The sequence below is a fragment of the Taurulus bubalis genome, assembly GCF_910589615.1.
Source record: "Taurulus bubalis genome assembly, chromosome: 14".
Classification (NCBI taxonomy): domain Eukaryota; kingdom Metazoa; phylum Chordata; class Actinopteri; order Perciformes; family Cottidae; genus Taurulus; species Taurulus bubalis.
This window is the reverse complement of record NC_136602.1, coordinates 24,382,050-24,394,689: the sequence shown is the minus strand read 5'-3', so window position 1 is coordinate 24,394,689 and position 12,640 is coordinate 24,382,050. Positions and strand designations below refer to the sequence as shown.

The 12,640-nt window shown below is 36.3% G+C and overlaps 1 protein-coding gene across 1 annotated transcript in view; it reads right to left on the bottom strand.

Moving 5' to 3' along the window:
* Positions 1-3,080: 3,080 nt before the first annotated feature.
* The window catches only part of LOC306746840 (cytosolic phospholipase A2 zeta-like), a gene marked incomplete at both ends in the record, with an annotated part of 118,476 nt that continues 108,916 nt past the window's right edge, over positions 3,081-12,640 (bottom strand). Inside the window, 7 exons of the mRNA XM_079229819.1 lie at positions 3,081-3,202; positions 9,792-9,980; positions 10,491-10,677; positions 10,780-10,952; positions 11,749-11,928; positions 12,104-12,211; positions 12,303-12,440. Of these exons, the coding sequence (XP_079085945.1) occupies positions 3,081-3,202; positions 9,792-9,980; positions 10,491-10,677; positions 10,780-10,952; positions 11,749-11,928; positions 12,104-12,211; positions 12,303-12,440 (1,097 nt within the window). The remainder of the gene's footprint in view (positions 3,203-9,791; positions 9,981-10,490; positions 10,678-10,779; positions 10,953-11,748; positions 11,929-12,103; positions 12,212-12,302; positions 12,441-12,640) is intronic.

The window sequence follows — 12,640 nt, the reverse complement described above, 5'->3', positions numbered from 1 at the left end:
GTAACTTTATCCCTTAGATAGCTGTTTGTAGTCTGCCGTGTCTGGAGACATGTTCTGACTTGAAATTGAATGTGTCTTGACTCGGTCTCAGACAAAGATTTAAATTCAAGACCAACACTCAGAGAGCGCCATTATCGCTAAATTGCTTGTGCATTTAGTGAAACACCCTGCACAAAGCTAGCTCATGCTGTGTTAAGCAGACGAGGAGAGCTGCTGACCCAGAATGGGGATATTGTTAAGCGGTGGAAAGAGCTCATTGAGTAGATCCTGAACACGACTAAGCTGTCCTCTGTGGAGGAGGCAGAGTTTGAAGACTCGGGGGAAGACCCATCCATATGCTTGGCCAGAGGTTGCTGAGGTAGTCAAAAAGCTCCTCAGTGGCAAGGTGCTTAAGGCTCTGTATATTGCATCTTCGGTGTCTCGTGGAGATCGGGGACAGAGTCTGTGGAGTGGAAAACATGGGGTCATGGGAGCTACCAGCCATCCAGTACCTGTATGACTAAAGTTAGAGCTGTGTTCGTAAACTCTGCATGAAGTCAAACACGATTCCAGTGCGTGTTTGCAGACCCCAATCCTGATGAAAATGGTGTATTTCACCTTCCGGGTTGGGAGTGAATCACTGGCCCTATTGTTTGGAGAATTTAGTCATGCTTTCAATATCCCATTCACAAAAATGTATATTTTAAGTGGAAATAAGGGAACTGCTAAAGCCAAAGAATGGGACGATTGATGACTGCGCCAGGAAGGGGTCATGGGAGTGTCTCCATCATGGATGAAAGAATACGTGCCATGATATGTGATGTCAGGCATTGCAATGGAGCATGTTGCCGTGCATAAACCTGCATGTGTAGATTCACTGTGAGGAACCATCCATCTGACACTGTCTTTTTACCGAGGCACACACAAGCAGAGCCGACAGGGTCATGTGGAGGCGTGCGGAGGGGTTGGTGCGTTTATTAATGCTTAGAAATATATAAATAAATGTCATGGTCCCCAAATCGATATTATATTTTCACAAACAAATGAGAAACCATGTGAACTGTCGGCAGCAGCTTGAGGTAGAGAGTTAAACAGCCAAAGGTGCCAAATAAACCAGGACCGGGAGGACTCAGATAAAACAAGGAGGAGGAGGAGGAGGAAGAGGAGGAGGAGGAGGAAGAGGAGGAGGAGGATATGTCACTCTTACCTGTCTTGAAAACTTGAGAGCCCTGGTGTTATGTTATAAATAATGTGTCTGTTTGTTTGTTTGGGAGTTGGGAAAGACAGATGTGGAAGGAAGTTATTGTCTTTGATACCAGACCTAACTCTACGTGAACTTTGATCCAAACTCTCTTTGTTCTGTGAGTGTTCGATTACTGAGTGAGTCCCTGTCTCCGCGTCTCACAAGCAGTCAGATAGGAGATAGATTCAAGATTAAATCATCATCGATCGCATATAGAACCCTTACCGCTGAGGCGGACATCTTTGATAACTTTCTTTTCACTAAAAAACAAAACAGAAATGATTCCAAATTATTTTAGAGGCTCAATATTTCAAAATATTATTTTAGACTAAAATGCCAAATTAATTAAACAAACTTTACCTTTTCAGGAACTCAAACACCATCCAGAGTTTACCCTTTGACCAGAGAGGAAAAGGCAGGAAAATGTGTAAATATATGATCATGGAAACAAAAATGTGCTGCACTGCTGCAAGAGAAGGTGATGATATCCAGGTATGAATCCATCTAAAGGTTATCAGGTATTCAGTCTGATTTATGACCTCCCTCTTTATGTACAGTTTGTCGGTTAGGTGCCTTGCCCAAGGGCACAATAATAATAATAACAACAGTTATTATTATTAACAATAATTTCCACAGCAATGATGGTAGGTAGACACCTACACCAGATTACCTTGTTAATCTGTTTCAACATGTGAAAGTCAGAGGTATCACATCTCTGATATTTTTGTATATATATTTGACAGTTTTGTATGAAGCACATATTTAGCACTTTGCTCAAAATCACACCTGTTATATTTTTGTACAAATGATCACTTCTAACATTTTTTAGGAAATCATTAACTGTCATATCTAACCCCTACCTTTATAACATTTAACAAATCATGAACTCTGTCTGTACAAATGATCAGTTATGCAAGTTTCCTTTTTTTTCATTTTTCATTTATCATATTTCAAATCCTACACATTTGTGTAAATGTTGTCATGGTGTTCTCAATGAACCTATGTTATAGTTTTCTTTGTCTGTAAATGTCTGTTCGTGGGAAGCCTGGCATTGCATACTGTTCACCAATGTACTGTAGTCTAGAGTATAATTTGACACTGCAACTGTGAGTGAGTCTTGTAGGTGTGCATCAGTAAGGCGTGTTCTGTGTTTGTACTTGATGAAGTTCATGTCAGAAAACGCTGTGATTTTGTATTATCAACCACACAAGATATGTTTTTAGATTAAACCTGAGACTAATCGAGCGTTAAGTATTACAACTACATATGACAAGAAACAAAACAAATAAAACATATTCAACCAAAGAAGTGGTACTTTCAAAATAATATAATACAGAATTACCTTATACCAAAATGATCAACTCAATGACTTGCTTGGAAGAAATTTGCAAAACAGAATTGTACATACCAAAATGTTACAACACATAACTTACATCTCTTCAGCTTTCTTTGGCATAAATCCCTATTTCTCAACCAACCCATCTTCCATTTGTCCACTACAACAGACTCAGATTACGGCCTTTCTCAATATGTGTTCTTGTCTGGACTTGTGAAACGTCATCTGACCTGTTTTGTCAGGTGCTTGCTTATGCTCGAGACGGTTTCTATGTCTTTCATTGTTTGACAGGCAGTGTAAGAACACACCTATCTTATCAGAGTCAAAGGTTGTTGCATCATGGAAATGACATGTCCTGTTTGTGTAGAAACCTGTTCTTGTTTATGACGAGTGGTGTATGTGACGCAGATGAAGTACAGGTGCTTCTTGCATTAATATATAGTAATGTTTGTGCATTTAAATAGTTAACAGTGAAGAACCGAAGTAAATTCATTAGCAAGACCAGCTGAGGTGGTGACATCATCAAGTAAGCTGCTGTTTCCATTGCAGAATGACTGTACGGTCCCTGGGAGTCTGGCCTCCCAAGTACAAACGTTGCAGGCCTGTGTGTCGCTCAGGTGCGGCGCTGCCTCCGGAATCCTGATCTTCAGCAGAGCACATTCACAGAAAGTCTAACTCACAGTTTAGCGTCTTGGAGAAAATTCTTGTGTGGTCGAAAAGATGAAACCGAGCGTCGACGGGGGTCCTCGTCAGAAGAAAAAAACACACCAGCTGTTCTTGCCTGTCAGCAATGGCATCCTCTGCTCCAGTGAATCAGCAACTTTACACAGACACAATCAAACAAAACTGTCAGCAAAAACTACTGAGATTAAGCAATAAATGAGCAATAATGTCCACAGCAACAGTTCTTCTTTTTACTTCAACATTCACCAAGCTGTCTCTATTCCCCGTTCTATATGTCTTACCCTGAGGCTTCTTCTCCGTTTCCCTTTATATCTTCACCCCGCCCTCTGCTTTACATGTGACTGTAATTACTACAGTTAGGCAGATATTTTTTCCGGTGATATTGTTCTCTCTCTTACTACTCAAAGCTGGGAAAGCTGACCCCCTCATAGAAAAGGTATGAATGACTTGTTTGGCAATGTCTCTCTGAGTACAAGACACTTAACCCTAAATTGTAATTAGTTAGAGTTCTAATGGACACATTTCTCCATAAAGGCAATAACATAATTGTGTGAATGAGCTATGTGCAAAAATAGCTAAAGCCACTTCAAAATGTTACCCTCTACTCGAGACCCAGAAGTGAGAAACACCCCAAAACAGGAATACTGTTGGGAAAACTGCTGTTCTGGGGCTCAGACCAGACTTTCTTCACACAAAGTGGCTGACTGTAAGCACCGCCCAGACGTGCACAATATGTGTGTAAGCATAAAACGTATATAAGTATTATGCTGAAACAAAGCACTAGTCTCCAGCATCTATGTGGAAAGTATTTAAGTCAGTCCAGAGCAAACACAACCAATGAATCATGAAGCACCTAAATATTGCTTATATGTTTTAAGGGCCTTTTTAACAAAAATGTATGATAAAAGATATATATATATATATATATATATATATATATATATATATATATATATATATATATATATATAGTTATTGAAAGTTTTCCAGTTCCATACTTCTGCTGAATATTTACCCATATCATTTTCTACAATGCTTTAATTGCACAGCAAAGAAACGCAGGTACAATAACTGTTGGGTTTAGGATTATGTATGTTTGCATGCATTTGGTTTTGTTGTTCACTTTCTGGTCAATCATTAGATGCTTCTTTCATTGTCCTTGTACACTTTTTGTTGTTCCATCATTAAAAATTAAAAAAAAAGAAAAAAAATACCATGCTTTTTTGTTTCAAACCGTTTTGTTGTCTGAATTGAATCCAAAAATGAGTAATGTGAATGAGTGAAAAGAAATCCGAAACGAAGAATACATACGGAAAGCAGGATAGCAGGGAACATAGCAGGGTACAAAGCAGGAAACATAGCAGACAAACTAATACACAGGGTGCGGTCGAATATGTGGAAAACATCAGACTAGAGCGGTGAAACTACAATGTTCTGAAGATTGACTACAAAAAAGATCATCTTAGATACTTTGCCAACTCTTACAGTGTTGTGTCATGCAGACGACATGAACAACCTGGTTCATGTATTACTTTATTAACATAAACAACCTGGTTCATGTATTACTTTATTAACATAAACAACCTGGTTATTACTTTATTAACATAAACAACCTGGTTCATGTATTACTTTATTAACATAAACAACCTGGTTATTACTTTATTAACATAAACAACCTGGTTATTACTTTATTAACATAAACAACCTGGTTCATGTATTACTTTATTAACATAAACAACCTGGTTATTACTTTATTAACATAAACAACCTGGTTATTACTTTATTAACATAAACAACCTTGTTCATAGTATTACTTTATTAACATAAACAACCTGGTTCATGGATTACTTTATTAACATAAACAACCTGGTTCATGTATTACTTTATTAACATAAACAACCTGGTTCATGTATTACTTTATTAACATAAACAACCTGGTTATTACTTTATTAACATAAACAACCTGGTTCATGTATTACTTTATTAACATAAACAACCTGGTTATTACTTTATTAACATAAACAACCTTGTTCATAGTATTACTTTATTAACATAAACAACCTGGTTCATGGATTACTTTATTAACATAAACAACCTGGTTCATAGTATTACTTTATTAACATAAACAACCTGGTTCATAGTATTACTTTATTAACATAAACAACCTGGTTCATGTATTACTTTATTAACATAAACAACCTGGTTCATGTATTACTTTATTAACATAAACAACCTGGTTCATAGTATTACTTTATTAACATAAACAACCTGGTTCATAGTATTACTTTATTAACATAAACAACCTGGTTCATGTATTACTTTATTAACATAAACAACCTGGTTATTACTTTATTAACATAAACAACCTGGTTCATAGTATTACTTTATTAACATAAACAACCTGGTTTATATATTACTTTATTAACATAAATAACCTTGTTCATAGTATTACTTTATTAACATAAACAACCTGGTTCATGTATTACTTTATTAACATAAACAACCTGGTTATTACTTTATTAACATAAACAACCTGGTTCATGTATTACTTTATTAACATAAACAACCTGGTTATTACTTTATTAACATAAACAACCTGGTTCATGTATTACTTTATTAACATAAACAACCTGGTTATTACTTTATTAACATAAACAACCTGGTTCATGTATTACTTTATTAACATAAACAACCTGGTTATTACTTTATTAACATAAACAACCTGGTTATTACTTTATTAACATAAACAACCTTGTTCATAGTATTACTTTATTAACATAAACAACCTGGTTCATGGATTACTTTATTAACATAAACAACCTGGTTCATGTATTACTTTATTAACATAAACAACCTGGTTCATGTATTACTTTATTAACATAAACAACCTGGTTATTACTTTATTAACATAAACAACCTGGTTCATGTATTACTTTATTAACATAAACAACCTGGTTCATAGTATTACTTTATTAACATAAACAACCTGGTTCATAGTATTACTTTATTAACATAAACAACCTGGTTCATGTATTACTTTATTAACATAAACAACCTGGTTATTACTTTATTAACATAAACAACCTGGTTCATAGTATTACTTTATTAACATAAACAACCTGGTTTATATATTACTTTATTAACATAAATAACCTTGTTCATAGTATTACTTTATTAACATAAACAACCTGGTTCATGTATTACTTTATTAACATAAACAACCTGGTTATTACTTTATTAACATAAACAACCTGGTTCATGTATTACTTTATTAACATAAACAACCTGGTTATTACTTTATTAACATAAACAACCTGGTTATTACTTTATTAACATAAACAACCTGGTTATTACTTTATTAACATAAACAACCTTGTTCATAGTATTACTTTATTAACATAAACAACCTGGTTCATGGATTACTTTATTAACATAAACAACCTGGTTCATAGTATTACTTTATTAACATAAACAACCTGGTTCATGTATTACTTTATTAACATAAACAACCTGGTTCATAGTATTACTTTATTAACATAAACAACCTGGTTCATGTATTACTTTATTAACATAAACAACCTGGTTCATGTATTACTTTATTAACATAAACAACCTGGTTCATAGTATTACTTTATTAACATAAACAACCTGGTTCATAGTATTACTTTATTAACATAAACAACCTGGTTCATGTATTACTTTATTAACATAAACAACCTGGTTATTACTTTATTAACATAAACAACCTGGTTCATAGTATTACTTTATTAACATAAACAACCTGGTTTATATATTACTTTATTAACATAAATAACCTTGTTCATAGTATTACTTTATTAACATAAACAACCTGGTTCATGTATTACTTTATTAACATAAACAACCTGGTTATTACTTTATTAACATAAACAACCTGGTTCATGTATTACTTTATTAACATAAACAACCTGGTTATTACTTTATTAACATAAACAACCTGGTTCATGTATTACTTTATTAACATAAACAACCTGGTTATTACTTTATTAACATAAACAACCTGGTTATTACTTTATTAACATAAACAACCTTGTTCATAGTATTACTTTATTAACATAAACAACCTGGTTCATGGATTACTTTATTAACATAAACAACCTGGTTCATGTATTACTTTATTAACATAAACAACCTGGTTCATGTATTACTTTATTAACATAAACAACCTGGTTATTACTTTATTAACATAAACAACCTGGTTCATGTATTACTTTATTAACATAAACAACCTGGTTATTACTTTATTAACATAAACAACCTGGTTATTACTTTATTAACATAAACAACCTTGTTCATAGTATTACTTTATTAACATAAACAACCTGGTTCATGTATTACTTTATTAACATAAACAACCTGGTTCATAGTATTACTTTATTAACATAAACAACCTGGTTCATGTATTACTTTATTAACATAAACAACCTGGTTCATGTATTACTTTATTAACATAAACAACCTGGTTCATATATTACTTTATTAACATAAACAACCTGGTTCATAGTATTACTTTATTAACATAAACAACCTGGTTCATGTATTACTTTATTAACATAAACAACCTGGTTCATGTATTACTTTATTAACATAAACAACCTGGTTATTACTTTATTAACATAAACAACCTGGTTCATAGTATTACTTTATTAACATAAACAACCTGGTTTATATATTACTTTATTAACATAAATAACCTTGTTCATAGTATTACTTTATTAACATAAACAACCTGGTTATTACTTTATTAACATAAACAACCTGGTTGATAGTATTACTTTAATAACAACATAGTTGTTCTTTTTTGCTGTAAACTGCTGTAAAGTGACCAAACTGCTGTAAAGTGATCAAACTACTGTATTTGATATTCAGCCCTCATTCTTTTATTTTATTTCAGTTGCAGAAGCTTTGATTAAAGGGTTAAACTGGACGAGTTATGTTTTTGATTATCATCTTTTGAATCAACTATTTTGATACTGTATTATTAGAATAAAACACTATCAAGTCAACATTTCTAGGTTACACTGAGTTGTGTGGTGTTTCATAAACTATTGTCTGCATATTCTTATGATCAGATTATATTCATAACAGCATAAAGAGATATGATACATTATTAGTGTGTGAACGTATTTAATTCAGCATGTTTGAAACTGAACAATGAGACCTTGGAAAAATAAATTTACTACTGTAACTGTCGTAGTCGTGGGGTCGGAGGTCAACTCACCTCAAGGGCTGGATGATGACATCATGGAGACTCGATCAAGGAACCGATTAGTTAATCGCTCAAAAAGACTACAAACAAGTTATTTAGTTAAACTGCAATGCAGTTGAGATTTATTTCAACACCAGATAAAAAAGGGAAGAGCTAAATATTTCGCAACACCCGTAAAGAATTAAAAATTCGAGCTAATGAGCAAAGTGTTTTGCCAATGAGTACGGAGACTTGAAATATCAATATATACGACCGACCTGACGTATCAGTGTCCTACGCGCTTTGTCCAAAATAATTCCATACTTACTCGGGAATATAAACCCTATTGCACAAAGCAAGTGCCTCTCTGCGTCGGGCAAGAAGGTCATTCTTACTTCCCCGAAATATGCAGCAGTGGCCCCGGGCTGAAGGGAATCTACCTGTGGCCCCGGAATAAAGGTGGTCTACCTTTGGCTAAAGGGGAACTACCTGTGGCCCCGGACTAAAGGGGGTCTACCTGTGGCTAAAGGGGATCTACCTGTGGCCCCGGAATAAAGGTGGTCTACCTTTGGCTAAAGGGGAACTACCTGTGGCCCCGGACTAAAGGGGGTCTACCCATGGCTAAAGAGGAACTACCTGTGGCCCCGGACTAAAGGGGGTCTACCCGTGGCCCATGATACAACAAAATATTATGTGCATTTCATTCACAAACCTGTGGCCCTGGGCTAAAGGGGGTCTACTTGTGACTAAAGGGGATCTACCTCACCCTCTCCTGACCTTTGGGAGAAGCTCCTTAATGTTTAGCTCTGGCTAGAATAGTTTCATATCAATGTATACTGACACTCAGGACTAGTTGGCAACACCTGCTCATAGCTCAAGACAATCAAGGATACCTTACAGTGACCTCTCAGTAGTACACATTATTACACGACTTCTTGATAAAGCATGTAAAAAAGGAATGACATCGTCGTACATGATACCAGTTACATACATCAAACATGGATTATATTGTAGAGTAAACACACTATATCGGTACTCTACCACCAGGTAATAGCTGCTCCCAATATGCGGTCTGCAGAGCTAAAACACCTTAGCCCTAGAAAGATTTATTATAAGAAATAAAATGTAGGTATTAAAGATAGATAATAGATAATGCAGAGAAAAGTGTATATATAAACCCTGCTCTGTTCCACAGCGTGTGAGATGTGTATGTGTTTTCAGTCATAAGGAGTGCAAAGTCGTAAAAACACACCTCCAACAGGAGGCTCCTTCTTATTGTAAAATGCACCCTTTACGATTAGGCCCAGACGATTCACAGTTACATGCGTGGGCCTTACGCAAGGCTTCAAGGAGGCTCTCCTTGTTGTTCAATATGTTATAAGTGGTCAGGTCCACCAGAGCCTCATGATCCTCTTCTGAGTAGGTAAAGTTCTTGGTGAGGTATGGAGAGTCGTTGCTGCTCACATCCACTTCCCCAGCTCTCATGTCTTCCTCAGTCTCACGCTTGACGCCTGTAAAGTCATAAGATAATGATATAATTGGTTAAATCATGACCTATGAAGCACATTTTAATACATAATTATATGTCTTATTCTTATTGGATGTAGAAATACACGAGGCAGTTTCGTTGCCTTTCAAGTTGAATAGCATCTATTCATCAGTAATATAGCAGATCCTTCCGTTGAGTCCCCAATTTGTAGTGCTTAACATTAGCTGCAATAGGCTGCATGAGGTAGAATGTTTATTACAGGTCTGTCACCCTATAAATATATGCTGCAATGCTCTGATAAAGTATTGTATAATTTCCGTATGGAATGATGAAATACAGGTAAACTGTCCTGCCATTACCAGCCCCCTGCCCTGTAAAAGATCCTCACATGACTTCTACTATAACGAGACAGAGAAAGGTCACTTCCTACATTACTATTGTTTCAAGATATACAACACAATAACAACAAATAGAATAAAGCAATAGAAGCAACATTGTTGCAGTGAAGTTCAGCTACTTCAAATGGGCTTACCTGGGTGTTTGAAGTCCTTGTATGTGATATTGACGAGTGGGAAGTGAACCACTATCGGGGCCTTGGGATTCTCCTTATCCTCGAAGATGTAGAACTCCTTTTGAGGCTCCTTTTCCAGACTGGCAAAATCAGCATTGGGAAAGGGGATGTCATGGTCTTTACAGTAAGCAGCTGTCTTCTCCAGGACCTGATAGATTGGACATGACCAGAGAGTATTGTTAATGTTGATGAAGGACATTCAGGAAACATAATTTTGCGTCCCAGAAGAGCGCCTCCTCATTCTGTTTACCCTGAGGATGTGCTCTGGATCCCACGAGTAGCTCAGAGATATGATGAGATCCACATCTCTCTCTGGCCGCAGGACAGGCACACAGCCAATATTGATGGCATGACCAGAATCAATCAGGCGCAGGGTGGAGTCACTGGGTGTCAGCTGGTTTGGAAAGGCATCTGGATGCTTTTCTGGACAGAAAACAGAGACGGAGACAATAACAAACAGATCTTCAACTAAGGTTGCACAAATAGGTGACACCATTGTAAAGTGACACCAAAAGTGTAAAGAGAAAATATGACCCTAAAGCTGAAAAATGTAATCTTGATTTTGGAAATTCTTCATATCTCTTGTGAAAACATAACTTTACTCAGGTGGTCGAACTGTTTTGGTGGTTGAAATTGGTTTACCAAAGTTCTTATGCCGTGTTCACACCAAAAGAGTTGCGAAATATTTGCGCGAGTAGACTACATGTTAAGTCAATGCACAGACGCGAATGGTTGCGAAAACGCACATTTTTCGCCGGGCGGTGCGATAGAGGCGAAAAGGCGTTGGGAACATTCGCAAATCCGCTTTTTCGCCTTTTTCCGCCTTTATATTCGCCCGACGCGGAGTTGCGAAAGCCAATCGCCGTTGAGAATAAGACTGAGATAAGCCCCGGCCCCTTTCCGCAGCGTATGGTTACGAAAAAGTGAATTAACCACATCAAGTCGAGCGAGTAAACTCAGGCGAAAAAGCATTGCGAAAATGCATCAGGTATGTATTGGTGTGATGGGTGAATGTCATGTAGTGTAAAAGTGCTTTGAGTGGTCGGAAGAATCACGAAGCGCTATACAGGTACAGGCCATTTGCAATTTACTCCTGAAATGTGCATGTTACTTGAACATAATGTATGTACCCTTTGCAGCTAGAGGCTCAGTATTGTTCCAAGGTTTTTGAATTATGGGTGAAAAGCAAAATATCAACAACAGGACTATGAATGCCTACCTTTCCAGGCAACAAAGCTGCTCTGTTGATTGTAGTCCCTGTGCATGAAGAGCCCATGCATGAAATTGTACATTTCAGCAATAGCTGGACGACTTTTGAAGAAATCAGTAACTGTGCTGGTGACATCTGTGGTTGGATTTATGAGCTGTGTGTCCAGAGCTGATGGTTTGGTTTCAACGTCTGTCAAAAGAACACAAAATCTCAATAATAGTAACAGTAAAAAGGTTTTACTATTCTGTTATATGGTTTCTTGTATAAACATTGACTGTTTCTAGCACATCTATGTTGTGTAAACAATGAATCTATATAAATGAGAAAAGAAAAATGCTTTATTATCATATCTATGACATGGTACCTATGTTGTTGACCTCTGGTCCGAGCCAGGTGCTCCAAGAAGGCTTGAACCCTGTAGCAAACGTCCATAGCTGGGTCATGCTGACAGAAATAGCACTGCTCCATATTCCTGATTAAGTTGGAAAAAATCAATTGCAATTACCTTAAATTGGTATTGTACTACTGTACATTGACATTGCAACAGGAAGTAGTGGTCTTACCGATCAGATAAGGGAGGCGGACTTCTGGGAGTTTCTTGACTAAATTACCGAGAAAGAACTGACTCCCGAAGTCCTCAGTTCGAACAAATGCCCCATACTTCTGGATGCCTACCTCATAGGGGGTAAACTCACACCACTCTGTCGACAAGATTTGGTATTTGGTATTACAAAATCAATCAATGCTTCACAGTTTTCAATTTTGTTCAAGTTCTTCTTTGGAGTCTGAATGTGTCCTGAATCTATATCCTGCCATCAGTCTGGCTTTGTTTAATATTCCCATATTAATTTCAGTTGCAAAATGAATTAAAGCTGCTCGCAGCTGTGACTGGGCCCTCGCT